At 43.1% G+C, this 18,854-nt stretch overlaps 2 protein-coding genes across 3 annotated transcripts in view; both read left to right on the top strand.

Moving 5' to 3' along the window:
• TAF2 (TATA-box binding protein associated factor 2) overlaps window positions 1-2,390 on the top strand; it is a 62,832-nt gene extending 60,442 nt beyond the window's left edge. For both annotated transcript variants that reach the window (XM_072151264.1, XM_072151262.1), the window contains exon 26: window positions 1,563-2,390. In XM_072151264.1, the coding sequence (XP_072007365.1) occupies window positions 1,563-1,822 (260 nt within the window). In that variant the 3' untranslated portion in view covers window positions 1,823-2,390. The remainder of the gene's footprint in view (window positions 1-1,562) is intronic.
• A 14,449-nt stretch (window positions 2,391-16,839) lies between these two features.
• ENPP2 (ectonucleotide pyrophosphatase/phosphodiesterase 2) overlaps window positions 16,840-18,854 on the top strand; it is a 73,766-nt gene continuing 71,751 nt past the window's right edge. Inside the window, exon 1 of the mRNA XM_072151266.1 lies at window positions 16,840-16,978. Coding sequence (XP_072007367.1) covers window positions 16,958-16,978 — 21 coding nt within the window. The 5' untranslated portion in view covers window positions 16,840-16,957. The remainder of the gene's footprint in view (window positions 16,979-18,854) is intronic.

The raw sequence follows: 18,854 nt of genomic DNA on the forward strand, positions 1-18,854 counted from the left end.
GATTCGGAAAAACTGCCGCATTAAAAAAAAAAAAGTGTCGCTTGACACGTGCTTACCTGCACCCAAGATAGGACAGTGAACTCCAGTGCACTCTGACGGAATTCAGCGCAGCAGCGACACCTGGTGGACATCGGGCGCACAGTGAATCGCCAGAAGACCCGAATCCTCCGCCGCTGGATCGCGAATGCACCAGGTAAGTAAATCTGCCCCATTATTTTAAGGTGAGATATGCGTGTTCAGAACTTCTTAAACTCTTGAGTTATTAGTCATGGTCCTCAAATTGAAATCAAGTTGAGATCTACAAGTTTTTAACTTTTTTTTTTAAAATCATGTGTGAGTAGATTTTAATTTGTGGTTCATGACTAATAACTCCAGATTTTAAGAAGTTTGAATTGAATACGTCTCACCTTGAAGTTCTTGCTCATGACCTGAGTTGAGGACCACGACTCATAACTCGTGATTTTAAAAAGTTTTGTAACGTGTAGGTCTCACCTTAGACCATGATTTTAATTTGAGGACCATGACCTGCACATTATGAACCTCTTAGACCGTGATTAATAACTCATTATTTTAAGGAGAGACCTGCGTGTTCAGGACTTCTTTAAAATCATGAGTTATTAGTCATGGTCCTCAAATTAAAATCATGGTCTAAGGTGAGGCCTAAATGTTATGAACCTATTAAAAACCTGAGTTCTTTGTTGTGGTCCTCAACTTACAGTCATGAATTCTTAGTCATGGTCTGAGGATTTGGAAACGCGTAGGTCTCGCCCACTAGATGTGTTCTATTGTATCTATATATGGACCAATAAAAGAAGCAAGTTCAATTCTATTGGAGTGCTGGAGGCAAATGTTCTTTCATCTTCATCCCATTGTCCACATTCCTTCCTCTTCCTCCTCCTCTCTTGTGTACCCACTCACCTAAATCCCTGTATACAAACATTTAAGGGAGAGCTGGGAAACACTCTTTGAGAGCCTGCAGCCACCACTAGGGGGAGCTTATAGCACAATTTGTATACAATAAAGGAGGTATAACAGAATTTATTTTTTGATTACTTATCCTTGGGACATATAATCCGTTTCCGATTGCCAGAGGTCAAACGCCCCAATCAATCAGCTGTTGGAAGAGACCTTGATAAAGGGTCTTCATAGTCTATCAAGCACACGACCATACGAAGTACAGCAGAGGCGCCTGCTATAACAGCTTACCCTCATTGGGACTGAACTGAGAACTGACTTTGACCAGTGAATGTGATGCCAAGAAGCCAATGTGAAAGATCTGAAACTGACAGATGGACCCTACAGACTTAGTAGATACCAACATCTGTCTCTTCCAATATTCTTATATGCAGATTTGCTTTTGGTTATTATATTGGGGAGAACGGACACCCTTGGCTTATCTCGGTATCAAAAAAGTTGAAATCCATGTAAAGGTCCCTCCCATTCCTCAGGTCACCATTTTTGTTGTTGTCTATGACATATGGCCAGCTCGGAATAGATTGGAAGGTTTTATTTTATGTTTTTCTTTCCAAAAATTACTGAATGCCTCTTAATTTTTCCCACAGGCAAGGAACAATCCTCCATGGACCTGCATTTGTTGTCCATCCCGCAAACTCCACTCCTCCAAGCACAGTCCAACTCCTCCAAGCACAGCGACCACCACCACCATCACCACCACGACCACAAGAAGAAGAAGAAGAAGCACAAGCACAAACATAAGCACAAACACAAGCACGAAAGCAAAGACAAGGAGCGGGAAGCCATGCCCTTCTCCAACAGCCCCGCCAGCGGCCGCTCCATCCGCTCTCCTTCCCTCTCCGAGTGATGTTGTTTTTGCCACTTCTATGACAGATGGCCAAAGCCGACGCCGCGCCAATGGACTACGGTCGTAAGATGTCGTAGTCATTGGTGTCAGTCTCGACAAGGGGGTCTTTTGTATGAAACCACAGGGGCCAACCTTTGCAGTAATTGTCAGTAAAAGGGGCTTTCCAGCATTTTTAGAGATGGCCTAAAAAAAACACCAGACTCTCGGCTTTGTCAGTGGGAGTTGAGGCCGTCGTTAACCTTTTTAACTACACAATGTCTATTAAACTTTTTTTTAAGAAAACACAGTCTATGCTCTCCTCACCGCTGATGTTTTACAACCCGGGTCAATGAAGGCCGCGCGTCTGTGTGCGGTTCTGAGACCCCAGGCGCCTTCGTTTCTTGTGCGGTGTTAGATTTCCAGAAAGGAAAATACAACAGATTCTCCGCAAATCCATAACCAAGGTCTCCAAAGCCGGAATGTTTGAGGTGGTGGCGCAACAATTACAATGTAAGACTCACACCTCCAATATTATTGCGTAGTAACACATGGAAATTGGAAAGGTTTTTTAAAAAAAATTTTAATACAACTAAGTTTTTTTTGGGTTTTTTCGCTTGTTTGAGTGCTGAATGAATGCAAACAAAATTATTTGTACATTTACAGTATATGGAGACCGATATAACCAACAACGTTGCTAGCTCGGCTGCGGCCTAGCAGCAGGTGTCCCGGTAGCACAGTCTTAGTGTGATCCTTGTTCGCACATGTCGGGACCAGCATAATAAAACCAGAACAAGAGGTCACGTGACTATACAGTTCCCCCTGGGGCACTCCCGGTGCATATGATGGGTCCTGGCTAACGTTACAGGGTGATGTTAGCAGCTTTAGCCAGAGACTCACACGTCACTGTTCCTTTATTAGCAGGTCTTGCAGCAGTAACAGGCTGTGCAATGTTCCTTTCAGATGACATGTAGGTCTGTCCAGTTGACTTGCTGAAGAGGAAATCTCTTCGGTTCCAGGGGTAGATGTTCAGTGCCTTAGCCTTGGACCAGTTGTATACTAATCTGGGTGATTCTCCTGGGAGCTTGGTAAGATTTGTCATCTCTGCGTCTCTAAAGAAACCTCAAAATGGAGAAGTTGTACTCAGGGCGGAGCCTATACTTATAGACTGTAGGACTCTGGAAGGTTCTAAGGAGCTAGCCAATGAACAGCCTGCATGACCTCTGGTAAAGAAGCAAAACGTACATTTAAAATAACATGTTTAATACCAAAGGGGTGACCCATCCTTCAAAGTGGTATTTGCATGAAGACAAGATTCTTAAATATACTCAGGATAACAAAATAACACTTTATCTAATTCACTGTTATTAAGAAAAATCCAGCATCTCACAGATATAATTCTATCAGTCCTGATGTATACAATCTTGGTTTGCCCTGGGATCCAACCATAAATCTTCTGACTATGGTGGGGCAGGACAAATTCTTCTTATGAATAGCTTCTCTGGTCTGCAGGAGGAAATGTGCTGTCTGCATCCAGCCCCTCCCCCCTACATTACAAGATCAGCTCAGACACAGGCACTACCTGCCAGGAACCAGCAGAGTGCAAAGACCTACTGTACAGGCTACAGGCAAGGTCTTTATAGCATGGGAAGGAGGTTTAGCAGAGCTGATTCTGTATGTTATAGCTGAGATGTAGCAGAGCTGGAGAGTGTCATTGTATGTTATATCCATCGTATGGATTTCTTAATCTCTGATCTGTCTCATCTCCTTTTCTATGTGTCAGATACGAGTACAATGTTCAAAAGCTAAATAAGTGTATATAAACCCTGTACCCTGATAATCTAAGCACATTGTCAGGACATGTCACAGCACTAGAGGAATCATGAAGTGTCTGCTTAGAGAGGTGGCATGGGAGAGCTTGCCATGCGCTCCCTAGCCAACCAAGAACCTGCCGGGGTACAGCATTTAGTAAAGGCCCGTCCTAAAAATTATAGGCAGGTGTGGGGAAAAAAAAGTGATGTTTTCAAAAATAAATGCAGAGATTAAACAAAAAAAATTCTAAATAATTAGTATCTGGCTTGACCACCCTCTGCCTTAAACAGTATCACTTCCTCTCGGATCACAGTTTTTTGAAGAAATCACAAATTATATTTTTGTAGACATCTTGGAGAACTAAGCACAGATGTCCTATAGATGTAGGAAATCAGCACATTGGATAATCTTGGTGAACTAAGCTAAGTTCTTCTGTAGAAGTAGGATCCCAGCAGGGTGGTTGTTCCAGACATCTTGGAGAATTAAGGTAAGTTCTTCTGTGGATGTAGGATCTCAGCAGGGTCATTGTTCCAGACATCTTGGAGAACTAACCTAAATTCTTCTGAGGATGTAGGAACTCAGCAGGGTGGTTGTTCCAGACATCTTAGAGAACTAAGCTAAATTCTTCTGTTTATGTACGATCTCAGAAAGGTGGTTCTTTCAGACCAGACATCTTAGGGAACTAGGCTAAATTCTTCTGTGGATGTAGGATCTCAGCAGGGTGGTTGTTCCAGACATCTTAGGGAACTAAGCTAAATTCTTCTGTGGATGTAGAATCTCAGCAGGGTCATTGTTCCAGACATCTTGGAGAACTAACCTAAATTCTTCTGTTGATGTACGATCTCAGAAAGGTAGTTGTTCCAGACCAGACATCTTAGGGAACTAAGCTAAATTCTTCTGTGGATGTAGGATCTCAGCAGGGTGGTTGTTTTAGACATCTTGGAGAACTAAGCTAAATTCTTCTGTGGATGTAGGAGCATGTTGTATGGACAGAGAAGAAGTGCTCCACAGTTCATTGAGTGATGAAATTTAATTTATTTGGATATGATGGGAAACATGTTCTTCCACAAACTGGGGAAAGACTGATGCCATAGTGTGTAAGTCAGTGACAAGTGGTGGAGGAAGTGTCATGGTTTGGGGAATGTTTTCTGCAGCAGGAGTTGGATCTCTGATACAGCTACATGGCAGAGTGCATACGAGTGTGTATCAGAACCTTCTTCAACAACACACAGTTCTTGCCTTGTACTGGTCACTCAATCAGAAGCAATTTTCATGCAAAGTTATGGCCAAAAACCGTCACAGAAGAGCGGAGCAGGATCCCAGCTGATCCGTGTGGGGGACTAGTGATGTCCTGTGGCCGGTGCACTCCCGACTGTTTGGTGACCACTGGAATGTCATTATATTCTCTGTGTGACAGTGATTTCTGTTCTCTCATCATCACATTTTTTTCAATATAAAAGTTTGGGTGGGTCAATTATTGGAGACGGGTGGGGGATGGGACAACTGTGCCCTGCATCGTTCAGGTGACTCCATACATGGGTCTGCGATCATTAAGCAAACAGTAACTGAGCTTCAGTAACGCAACATGGCCACTGCAGAGTGAATGGCGCTGTTCTCTTTACATTAGTCTTCTCCATAATCTTTCATCTGAGTAAAACTTGTGCCGGGCTTCTGGTTAAATAGAAAAGCTAAGGGGAGGGGTCTGTGGAATGTTTAGTGCAGAGTGATAAGAGCACAGCAGTGTGAGCAGTGGAAACACTACAGTCATGTAATATAAATCCATTTTTTACAGAAATTCCACAAGAGCTGTGTGATGGCTTGTTTTCTGCACAAATTGCACTTTGTGAAAAAAAAAACCATGAATTTGCGCCGTTTTCTTGTGGGCTTGGATTTTACGGCTTCCACTGTACGCCCCAAATGACAGGTCTACTTTATTCTTTGGGTTTGGTGCGATCATGGGGATAAATTTGTGTAGGTTTTTTAATGTTTTCATACATTTACAATTAAAACCTCCTCTACAAAAACTAAATTCTTCATTTTCCCATCTTCTGCCGCTAATAATTTTTTCATACTTCAGTGTACGGAGATGTGGGTGGTGTCATTTTTTGGGAGATGAGGTGTCGTTTTCAATTTTTACCATTTCAAGGACTGGCACTGCCTTTTTATCACTTTTTATTACATTTTTTTATATATTGAAAAATTGGCATTTTCAACCTATTATATTTTGATAGATCGGACATTTTGGGAAGCAGCAATACTAAACAGATTGATGACTATGACTATTTACAATTTTTTAGACCCCCTAGGGCAGTGATGGCAAACCTTTTAGACACCGAGTGCCCAAACTACATCCAAAACACATGCATTTTTTGCAAAGTGCCAATGCCACAATTTAAGCAGTAACTTATTACCCCTGCCCTTTTACAGGTTAAATTGTATAGGCACCTGAGGACACCAATACAGTAGAAAGAAGGAGAAGTTTGGATTATCATTGTAGCTTCCTTCTACAATGGCTGCCTGGGACTGCAGGGGGTGTGAGTCCTGTCTGGGGAACCCTGCCCTGGGGTGATGGCAAGGGTGCCCATTTAGAGGGCTCAGAATGCCACCCGTGCCATAGGTTCGCCACCACTGCCCTAGGGTAAAGGACATCTACCACCAGGATGAAGGATTGTAAACCAAGCACACTGACATACTGGTGTGTGCCCCCTCTGGCAGGATCTGCTCTTCTTTAAGCTTCCTATGCCCTTGTTTTTAAGAAAAAAAGGCTTTAAAATTATGCAAATATCCCTTCCAGATATCAAAGCTCGAAAGACGGAGAGAGAAATCCTTAGCCCAATAAGCTCAGAACCTGCAGCTTCACAATTCGGATTGTCCGAGACATCTAAACCTCGGCGATGAAAGTAAAGATACCAAAGCGATCAGCACAGTCCAAAACCTCTATACTATTCACTTCTGCACCTTGGCTTAAACCTTTAGTTCCGCTTTAAAGAGCAGGTATTACATGATCCGATCTTGGGGTAATTGTGGGGAACCGGCCCGGATGTGATGTCTATGTTGTGCTGAGATCTGTGGCTTTTAGAGCCCCATGAATAGAACGTGTTCTGCTACCCCAAGGCCAATCCGGTCCAATGCACACACATGGTTCAGATAAAGCCGCCAAAGATGTGTGGGGTTTTATGTGGCTTTTCAGCGATCCGGCTCCGAATCCCATATACTAAATGCTTATAGACGAGTTCCTCCAGCCACCAGATCACGTCAGTGTCCATTCTGATTTTCATACATGAAACAATGAATGACGAACATTATTACTCAAATGTTAAAATCTTAATCAGAAAATCAGAGGCGTAATTTGAAGTTTATGGGTCCTAATAGGTGCCGTACCGCACCATATTGTTTATGGTACTGATAAGACCCCATATGGGCCCCCTATGTTTCCTGGGATCGGCTGCAACCGCACTCCCTGTGTGCCATGAACTCTGCTAACAAGCCGTGAAACCTGTAGGCACAGTAGACTTTTCCCTATGGACAGCACAGGCTTTCGGGAAAGGGTGGGCAATTTAATTTTCCCATGGGGCCACGAGAGAAATTGGATCAGTTTTAGAGGGCTGGACTAATATGCTTAAAGGCGTATTCTCATTTCGGCAAATTGATGTTATTGTTTGTATGATGAAAAATTATATATTATTCCAATATACTTTCTGTATCAATTCCTCACGGTTTTCTAGATCTCTGCTTGCTGTCATTCTATAGAAAGTTTCTATATTTACTTCCAGTGGATAGAAATCTGACTATGGTCACACAGGTGCACGGCTCGTTATATCACAGAGCATAAGCAGAGCCGTGTGTTATAGCGAGCCTTTGCACCTGTGTGATCATGGGCAGATTACTCTCCACTGGAAATAAACATAGAAGCTTTCTATAGAATGACAGCAAGCAGAGATCTAGAAAACTGTGAGAAATTGATACAGAAAGTATATTGGTAATTTTTATAACTTTTCATTATCCAAAAAGAAAATGTATTTGCTAAAATGGGAATACCCCTTTAACTCCGTTCTACCCGATGCCTGTATATTGTATCCAGTATATAACCTTATCCCAACATAGTAAAAACAGTCAATAAAACATTACAATGATTCAATGATGATATGGAGGGAAGAATTGCATCGATATTTGATGATGGGGAGTAAAGCTCAGAGATAGAGGGCCGGAGGTGACCCATGGGCCCAGGTCTGCTTTAGGGCCCCAGCTTAAAAAAATAAAGTAGCCAATTTACATATGAGGACATGTATGTAAAATATTCCCAGTCCTATGTATTGTACATGGTCAGAGTGCTATAAGAATGAGAGGAGGACACCAAGAGACGGGATAAGTTGTAAGCTACAGAGAACAGTGGGTAGTAAGAAGCTATAATGTTCTGCCTTTTCAATTTTGTACTAACTGAAGTCTACTTATTTTTATATCAAAGTTTTGTTCGGTGGGGTCCAGTTTCCAAGACCCCCAACCGACCCTGCTGTGCACTGTGCCTCTTCATTTCCCTTCAAATTGCCTATTCCCTGAAAGCTAAGACAGACACCACTCAGCCTGCCCAGAAATGATCAGACACATGGCTCAGCTCATGACATCTCACATCTCAGGTTCTCAGCCGCTGGACCGTTAGCTATGTCACACTCAGGGCCGGCGTTAGGGGACGGCAAACTGGGCATTTGCACAGGGCCCCCTGTCTTTAAGAGGCCCCCTGCTTGTGGGCAGAGGATGTATAGCTCCTTTAATACCCCTTGGTTGAATGTCTGCGTAAATATGCTTATCATCTATCTCCTGTCTATACATCTATCCATTTATCAATCAATATCCTGTCTCAGATCTATTACCAATCATCTATCTATAATCTACTTTATATTAATATTTACTTTATATTTCTGCATCTATAAATCTCTATCATCTTTCATATTTACCTCCTATCATCCATCTCCCTATCATCTGTCTCTCTCCTATAACATTCTCCTACAGCCCCATATTACAGATACTTACCTACTACTGGGTGTAACTGGAATGTCCCTTTAACTTCCTTTGACTCCTATGGAATCGCCAGAGGATTGGGATCGGACCTAAGAGCGGGGCGCTGCCCCCTCCAGCTCCTGGAAGATGCTCCTTCTGTATAGGCAGGGGGAGAGTGAGTAAGGGGCTACATAGAAAGATGAGGGGCAAAGACAAATAAGTAGGGAGCAACAAAAAGAGATGGGGACAATAATGAGGGCGACAGAGAGATAAAGTGGCAACAGATGGGGCGTAAAAATAAAAGCCGGGGGCAATGAAGATGAATGGGAGCCTATAATGATAATCAGGAGACACAGGGATGAAAATACGAAACACAATTGGGGGCATAAAGATAAAAGGGGGGGGGGGGATCTATAGAAAAATAGAGATTGACAGGAAGAATTGTCTTTTTATTTGAAATACAATTCCAGATTTTAGCCATAATCTCCCAGTATTACAGATACCTTGGAGATGACAACATTTCTGGAGAAAACCGTCTTGGCTCCCGGCTCTACATGAGATCATCACCACATGGACAAGTAAGGGGGGAGATTTATCAGAAGTCTCTAAGAGCTGAACTGTTCTAGTTTCCCATGGCAACCAATCAGAGATCAGCTTTCATTTTCCCACAGCTCTTTATGGAATGAGAGCTGAGCTCTGATTGGTTGCCACAGTCCTGCTCACAGACACCTATGAAAAATCTCCCCTACTTAGTTTTTTTTTTCGTGTAGACCCCATCATGCTTCTTGTTCGTGGCTCTGGCGGGTGACATCAGCCGCGTCCTGTGCTGTGTGTAACATTGGCCCTCGGACGAAATCTGCTACCAGCAAACAAGTCCAATCCTCTCTCTCTGTTCCTGGCTCATTAGGGGTTAACCTCAGATTTTATTTCGACCCCACAAAGCGAGTCAGACTTTCTCTATATTTTGGCCACAAATCAGTTCTTCAATGTTCTCGACCCCCATGATCGTGTTAGCGGCAGATTTGTGAGAGCCAAATATCACAAGAAGCCGATGAAGACATAAACCAGATACAGAGCGATGTGTAGGGAACAGCTTATCTCTGCTCGTATATCATACGCTTATATGTATCTGCGTGCCGCAAGAAAATGTCCATACTGCCCCATCTGCAACTAAGAACACCTTTCATTCTTAGGGTTGTGTTCACACTGGGAAATACTCTGAAAAATCTGAAGCTGAGGTGGAGCCTTGGGCGTGTTTTATGGTCATTGGAGGGTCCGGCGTTGTCTTCCATTAAAAATTATAGGAAGCAGGAATCCGGTGTTTTTGGATATCAATGCATTTTTTCATGTAGGAATTTTTTTGTTTTTTAAATTCTCAGTCGCCCACAAACTAAAGGTAGTATTCACACGTTGTGGTCAGACGCAGTAATAACTACATATAACGCGCTTATGTTTTTTAGATCTGGTTTAGATTTTCAGAGCACCTTTCTTAATTTATTCACTCCCCCCTGTTCCGATACAAGACCAGGATCGGGAGGGACTTTTATCAGAACAAGGGGTGTGAATAAATTAAAATATGAGGCGCTCTGGGGCGTTCCAGCTACATCAATGGATGTAATTGAGGCAAATAGAACTATATAATAATAATTCTTTACTTATATAGCGCACACAGATTACGCAGCGCTGCACAAAGCATGGCCAATTTGTCCCTGTCCCCATGGGGATAACAAACTAAACAACCTACCAGTATGTTTTGGAGTGTGGGAGGAAACCGGAGGACCCAGAGGAAACCCACACAAATACACAAACTCTTTGCAGAGTGTTGACCTGAGTGGGACTTGGACTCAGGACTCCAGCGCTGCAAGGCAGAAGTGCCACCCACCCAGCCACCGTGCTGCCCTAACTATAATGAAAGAAGTCTTTGAGGAACATTGTTGCATGTTCTTTAAGCGAAAATGCTTCTTTGTCTCATATTTTGCTTCTTTCTTTTCCTGCAATAAGCTGTGTTTCTGGAAGCATTCTGAAGTGCATTCTAAGCAGAAAGCTAAGGAGAGGAGGCTAAAGCTTAACACCTTATATACCTAGCGGGAGATTTATCAAAAGTGTATAAAAGCAGAACAGTTCTAGTTGCCCATGGAAAGCTCAGTTTTTATTTCATAAACAGAGTTTGCAAAATGAAAGCTGAGCTCTGATTGGTCTCAATGGGCAACTAGAACAGTTCTGCTTCCAGACACTGCTAATAAATCTCCCACATAGAGAGTATTTCCCTTGATAGCTCAGAAGATAAATCTATCCAGCAATATCTGTTAGGAGATCAGACTATGCTTTAACTTTCTACCCAGTGACTAAGGATATAAATTTATCCAGTGACTTTTTACAAGTAGGTCAGACTATCCAGTGACTGTCTGTAAGGAGATCACACTATCCAGTGACTTGTCTGTAAGGAGATCACACTATCCAGTGACTTGTCTGTAAGGAGATCACACTATCCAGTGACTGTAAGGAGACCACACTATCCAGTGACTGTCTGTAAGGAGATCACACTATCCAGTGACTTGTCTGTAAGGAGATCACACTATCCAGTGACTGCCTGTCTGTAAGGAGATCACACTATCCAGTGACTGCCTGTCTGTAAGGAGATCACACTATCCAGTGACTGCCTGTCTGTAAGGAGACCACACTATCCAGTGACTTGTCTGTAAGGAGATCACACTATCCAGTGACTGCCTGTCTGTAAGGAGATCACACTATCCAGTGACTTGTCTGTAAGGAGATCACACTATCCAGTGACTGCCTGTCTGTAAGGAGATCACACTATCCAGTGACTGCCTGTCTGTAAGGAGATCACACTATCCAGTGACTGACTGACTGTAAGGAGATCACACTGTCCACTGACTGTCTGTAAGGAGACCACACTATCCAGTGACTTGTCTGTAAGGAGATCACACTATCCAGTGACTTGTCTGTAAGGAGATCACACTATCCAGTGACTGTCTGTAAGGAGATCACACTATCCAGTGACTGCCTGTCTGTAAGGAGATCACACTATCCAGTGACTGCCTGTCTGTAAGGAGATCACACTATCCAGTGACTGCCTGTCTGTAAGGAGATCACACTATCCAGTGACTGTCTGTAAGGAGATCACACTATCCAGTGACTTGTCTGTAAGGAGATCACACTATCCAGTGACTTGTCTGTAAGGAGATCACACTATCCAGTGACTGTAAGGAGACCACACTATCCAGTGACTTGTCTGTAAGGAGATCACACTATCCAGTGACTTGTCTGTAAGGAGATCACACTATCCAGTGACTGCCTGTCTGTAAGGAGATCACACTATCCAGTGACTGCCTGTCTGTAAGGAGATCACACTATCCAGTGACTGCCTGTCTGTAAGGAGATCACACTATCCAGTGACTGCCTGCCTGTAAGGAGATCACACTATCCAGTGACTTGTCTGTAAGGAGATCACACTATCCAGTGACTGCCTGTAAGGAGATCACACTATCCAGTGACTGTCTGTAAGGGGATCACACTATCCAGTGACTGTCTGTAAGGAGATCACACTATCCAGTGACTGCCTGTAAGGAGATCACACTATCCAGTGACTGTCTGTAAGGGGATCACACTATCCAGTGACTGTCTGTAAGGAGATCACGCTATCCAGTGACTTGTCTGTAAGGAGATCACACTATCCACTGACTGTCTGTAAGGAGATCACACTGTCCACTGACTGTCTGTAAGGAGATCACACTATCCAATGACTGTCTGTAAGGAGATCACACTGTCCACTGACTGTCTGTAATGAGATCACGCTGTGCACTTACTGTCTGTAAGGAGATCAGACTGTCCACTTACTGCCTGTAAGGAGATCACACTGTCCAGTGACTTGTCTGTAAGGAGATCACACTGTCCACTGACTGTCTGTAAGGAGATCACACTATCCAATGACTGTCTGTAAGGAGATCACACTATCCAGTGACTTGTCTGTAAGGAGATCACACTATCCACTGACTGTCTGTAAGGAGATCACACTGTCCACTGACTGTCTGTAAGGAGATCACACTATCCAATGACTGTCTGTAAGGAGATCACACTATCCAATGACTGTCTGTAAGGTGATCAGACTATCCAGTGACTGCCTGTAAAAAGATAAATGACTGTAAGAAGTTAAGTCACTAGAAACTATATCAGCTTCTCCTTATCTATGAGCTGTTATGTGAGATATACCGTAGGAGTGAAAGCTGTTTTATATACACTGGTAAAAACAGATAAAAAGCATGGTAAAAGAAGAACACAGGATCATCTTTCTTTAATATAGAATATCAAAATGTTTACTATTATCATCTGCACTATAGCATTATGGAGTCTGACCTAAAGGCTTAGTCGCTGGGGATCCTTCCATCAGTAACGCTCTATTATCAGATTATCAAAAGGTGAACAACACCTCTACATATATGTATTGTCTGCTACACATTATTTCTGATGGATTGGGCTACGTTAGGGTCTAATTGTCCATGCGGCTCCCTATTACTAGATCATTCATATGGTTGTTTGGACGTTACAACGTTCCCCATGTGAGATAAACATTGGAAAGCAGATTGTGCACAACGAGAACGTGGTTTGGAGGGGTTGATGGCGCCTTTGCGGAGTAAGCATTTTAAGCATGCACACTTAATAAACGATTCAGCTTAACAGGGAAGACTTCATGTTCACTTGGAAGGTTGGGATCATCTCCATATAATAAATAGACATAATACCAGGGATGACTCTCAGTGTAGGGAATGAAGGTCCAGCCTTGGACATTGTGTCTATGCTTGTGACGAGACGCGCGTCTTGTGTGATTCTGGCCCTGAAACATTGTATCCTAGTTTCCAAGCTGCTCCGATACTTTTGGTATAAGGCCCTGTGACAATCCAGACATTCCAGAGGGATACAGGAAGTGTCGGACTGGCCCACCAGAGTACCCGAGGATCCTCTGGTGGGCCCTGGCTCAACCCAATACTGAACCCTAGAGATCCATCAGAAAACACCACAATTTGGAGGCTGCTAGAGTATATTTCCTAGGAAATAATAAAGAGTGGGCCCCCAAATTGATTTTCTCTGATGGGCCTAAGGAAACCCTGTTCGACACTGGTCACAGGACCTCCCTAATACAATGACAGGCCTCCTCATCACTTACGATGTCCAGGTGACTTCACTACTTGTGTTGTCCCCAGGTCTGAGGAAGCCACTCATTGGATCAAGCAGATTCCGTGACCCCCTGGAACTTCCGGTGTAGCCCTAAACCATAACTACATGGGAACCTTAAGCAAGCCCCCTGGGGCTATATTTATAGAAAGCCCCTTTAAGTCCCCCCCCCCCCTCCAACCATACCCCACTGACTGAGACATACAGCTGTATAGTGGATCCTGTGCGGCCATGAAGACTCGACCCAACAATCAACATGTTCTTCATTATGTCTCACACTTACGGATCACATCTCGGATATTTTAGGGTTAAAACAGCTATGTGTCCCCGGTTGTGTATAAGAGCGTACACCTGCGCCTCTGTTTGTTGCCGTTTCTTCAGTAACAGAACAGACCTGTCATATCGGTGTGATATTACGCAGTACTGTACAGCCCTAAGGTGCAGTTTGTAAAGGCCCATAGCTACTAAACTATGTTTATGCAAGATCCTATCTTGTTTAGTCAGTCTGGAAAAAAAAAATGGCAGGGATTAGTCAGAAGATAGGACCCTGCTGGAACTGCTTGTACCTGACCTGAGCTAGAAAATGTAGGTAAATGTTGGATTTCAGCTCCACGGGTTTTACAGGGTCCATAGACCGCGCTGTGATATTGCTCAACTAACACCACAGGGCAATGCCACCTGCAATGTGCTGCACCACAAAGTTATCTAGATAGTACAGAGAGCTCATGTAGATAGCAAAACCATGTGCAGGGTACATGGAGGACACTATGGGGGGCAATAGTACATACAAACCCATCTCTGGCGGACAATGAATTAACACTTGTCCATTCACCTGAATATCCAGAATGTAATACCATTCCTCTCCTGTAGTGGCCACTGTAGGAAAAGTGTTCATCTTACCAAACCTGCAGCGATCAAGTGATTATCACAAGATCCGCATGTTATTTACTTATTATGCTCTGACGTCCTTGATATATTTTGTGGGGTTCTGAAGCATCTGTGGTGTGTGTGATGAGGTTCCGCAGCAGCTGCGATGCGGTACAGTACAATACAAGCTGCAGTGATATCTTACAGTGGGATAATGCAGTAGACATTTAAATGCTGACAGTAATTGCTATTTAAATAGCTTTTGTTCATTAAGGACAAGCGTCTTGTGTCATCAGACAATGGTTTATAGTATTCAGGATGGCGTCACCATCAAATGCTTCTTATGCGGCTCATCCGGGGGCACAAACTTATTCCCATAGTCTTTCATAGGGATGGTAGATGTTGGGTATTCCTATGCCCTATAGTAAAAGTGAGGGGTTCTCACTCCTGGATCCTCCGTGGTCTTCTGTAATAGCAATGGGCAACCACAGTCAATGGACCACACTTACCGTAATGGTCCATTGAAATTTTGTTGGTACCCACTTCTATATCATAGAAGATTACAGGGTATAGCCAGTGTGTGTAATAGGCCCTTCGATGATATGTTTCCCCAGGAGATAGAGGGGTCCCGGACCAGCACTATTAAGAGCAAATCACCTCCTGGGGTCAATAGAAGGACACATGCAGGACTCACCTTAGGGAGGGACTCTTTTTTCGATGGCTACCCTCCCCCCTCCAGATTTAAAGGAGGGTCTCCAGAGCAGAGCTTAGAATTTTTTTGACACTGCACAATACACTAATTGCTAGGTAACATCTTCTGATATCCTGCAGACGTCCCTTCAATGCTTTTAGGAAGTTCAAAATTGGCTTAAATTGGAAAAGCACATTCAGCAGCTGAAGGCCAAACACTCAACAGCTAATCATTGCGACTCCCCTATATATATACACATGCACGCCCAGTTTGGCCAAGTGTGCATGGGGATAAGACAGGAAGCGACCTGATCTACCAAGGTAATGAAGGATAGGACATAAAATCCTTCTCTCACTGGACGTCATCCGTCGATAATTGGCCATTGGCTTGAGAAAGTGCTACTGAGCGCGAAACGGCCCCGTTGCCAAGGCTTGCCCCCTCCTGCATGTTTTTTCCTTGCAAAAAAGGACGCTTTTATCTTTCGATCAAGTGGGAGATTGCCGTTACTTTTTTCTATACTCTCACTATGGATTATTACGCATGTTGACTGAGCACCACCACACAAAAAGTCCTATACCATAAGCCCTGGTCTCTGGCCTGACCCGTGATTCACTGTGTATCTAATATTGTGATCGCCCCAGATAGTGTCCGCCAGATCACATTGGTCATCCATTGTTAAAGTGTCAAGATGCACTCAATTTTGTCCAATCCCTACTGGAGTGCGGTTACCACAATGTTTGACAAGTTGCATTTAATATAAAAGCGGCTCAAAGGTGCCGGATAAGCCCAAAAGGTGGCCTTGACAAAATTGTGGAGCTCATGGGGTTGAGAAAATTCCTGGATTATGTGTATGACTGGAGCTTCCTGATAGAGAATAGGCGATATCCCCAAACTCAGGGGGCACATTTACTAAGGGTCCGCGGACTTCGATTCTGTCGGGTTTCCCGAATATTTCCTTTTTGCGCCGAATTGGGTAGGGTTTTTGGCGCACGCGATCAGATTGTGGCGCATCGGAGACGGCTTGCATGCAACAGAAATCGGGGGGCGTGCCATCGGACAACCCAACTGATTCGGACAAACAGCGAAATTTAAAAACGAAATTGTGTCGCAAGATCAAGCACTTACATGCACCAGAAAGAAGAAGGTGAACTCCGGCGGACCTCAGCAGGGAAGTGACACATGCAGGAAATTGGACGCACGACCTTAGTGAATCACGGCAGACCCGAATCCTCATCGGACAACGCACAGCGGGGATCGCAACAGGACCGAGTAAGTAAATCAGCCCCAATGTCTACTAGACCCGTGTAACTTACAAAAACATTGCACTTGTCATCGAAATGTTTAAAAACCCTAAAATAAACTGTGTTCTCTACAAAAAAAAAGTAAAACTAAGCCAGCAAGAAGCCTCTTTGTTTGAAGAACATCTGCCAATAGGACCATTGTCTTCAAGGACAGCTGCCACCCTTACTTCATCAGCATTGCATAAAGCTCCTAAGCAAACAAGCCCAAGAGATACATTTCCAGTCCGGTCTTCAGAAGCTTTTAAGAAAGACTTTCCTCTCTCTCATTGTGGACAAAAATTATCAAGATAGCCCTTTGGAGACATGGACATCTGGAGAAAAGCGGTACGGTAGGCTCCATTTCTAATATATTCTTGGGGGGAGAGTGCGGCTGTACCAGAACCTAAGTGGCACTGGGATCATTACAATGTTTGGGCGTATAAGGAATCTTTAAGTCAGGGCTCATCACACGAGTCCACTAGAATATTCGGACTTCATTTGAGAGGAACCTGTAGAGTCTTAAGGAATAATCTTACAACATCACTTTTTATATGATTTTCATCATTGATACCACATTATTGTTGACTTGAGATTGTTTAAGTTTATCCAGAAAGTCCCATTTGCTGACAAGGTCCTTATAGGAGACAACCTAATCTCGTTCAGGTTTTGTATTTACTTTGAAGTCCATGAGGTAGATTTTTTTAGTTTTGACATTTTTGGAAATTTTGGGAAATGAATGAACATGAATTGGAAATCTTTCAAGAGTCTTTAAAATCTTCAAAAACTTTTCTTCCTAACTTGAATAATCTCATATATGAGTTGTCAGCTGGTAAAGGAGTAGGTGATATTTGAGTGATGCATATGGATATGATATAATAGTACATTATATACAGTGATTACAGATCGAAAGATCCCGATGATCTACCAAAAATGTATAGTCTATGGTATCAGCCAAGCGTTTCATATTTAATGGACAAAGTTTAGAGAGATGTAACCCATCCTCACCACTTGACACATTTATGTCTGTTACTTAAATTCTTAGGGCATCCTGGGAATTGTAGTTTTCCAGTAGTTGGAAAGTCAGAGGTGGAACAGACCACTGATATCCATCCAACGTCTTCCACAGTGTAGTAAGGCATTGAATTGTCCATTTGTTGCCTCGATTTAATGTTCCAAAACCCAATCACCTAAGCCAAGTCAATTCTGTTGTACTAATAGCTCAGCCTTGTGAAACGACCCTTAGACCAAGTCATACCATTTTGTTTTCATGAGCAATGGCCAACTTTTTAGGGGATGTTGAGTAAATCCTGTAGAAGTTAATCCCATTACTTCCTATTCATATGAACAGATCAGGTGTAAATGAGTCCTACACAAGAGAAGGTCATCCCCTGAAGGCCTATGCTAATGGACACTACTGATGACAATTGGGTGGGCTCTTATCAATGAAAGGTTCAAGAGCGTTTCCACCTTAAAATAAGACACCAATAAAAACAGTATAAATATTCAAGTCGTCCTTGTTGTCAGTCAACGAGTTGTTTTGGCTTCTGTTTTTATGGGGGAGCCCCATTGTATGGATCCTATTGTACAATCCTTGGGAGTGGCCCTCATCTTCCTTAAAGTTATGTACAGATTATTTACCTGCTGGTGTTGGGTACATGGTCCATTTCAAGGCAGTGATTGGAAAGCCAAATGACAAACCTGGTGGGAAATAAATGGTGGCCAGAATAGATGATTTATTAACTTTAGTAGGACACGGACTGCATGGATACTGCATGGAGGTATTACTTTCACAACATGGATGGTTTGGGTGGACGTCTTAGACACCTAGGGAGCCTTTGGCTAATCAAACTATCCACCAAGTTGTATAATGGAGATAATAAGCCCAGCACTCCTCATATATGTGTTGTCTCCTGATACACATGTGTTCAAAAGCCCATCAAGATGTCCACCATAGAAAAGCCCATCAAGATGTCCACCATAGGTCTTCAGCCTTGAAACCCAACAGAAAAACCCTACATGTAAGAGGTTTGGTGCTGGTAACTTATCTAGGCACCAAGTGTCAAACCATTAAAAAAAAAGTTTCACTTGTGGTGGCCTCAAAGCTCCATACGGCCCAACTCCAGTCTTACGACGTCCCAGAGTGTACGACAATATAATTTAGGAAATGAATGTTATTACTACTTGTTGCCATAAGGCATAGCAAAATTTTTTTGTTATATTG

The sequence above is a fragment of the Engystomops pustulosus genome, chromosome 5, assembly GCF_040894005.1.
Source record: "Engystomops pustulosus chromosome 5, aEngPut4.maternal, whole genome shotgun sequence".
Classification (NCBI taxonomy): Eukaryota; Metazoa; Chordata; class Amphibia; order Anura; family Leptodactylidae; genus Engystomops; species Engystomops pustulosus.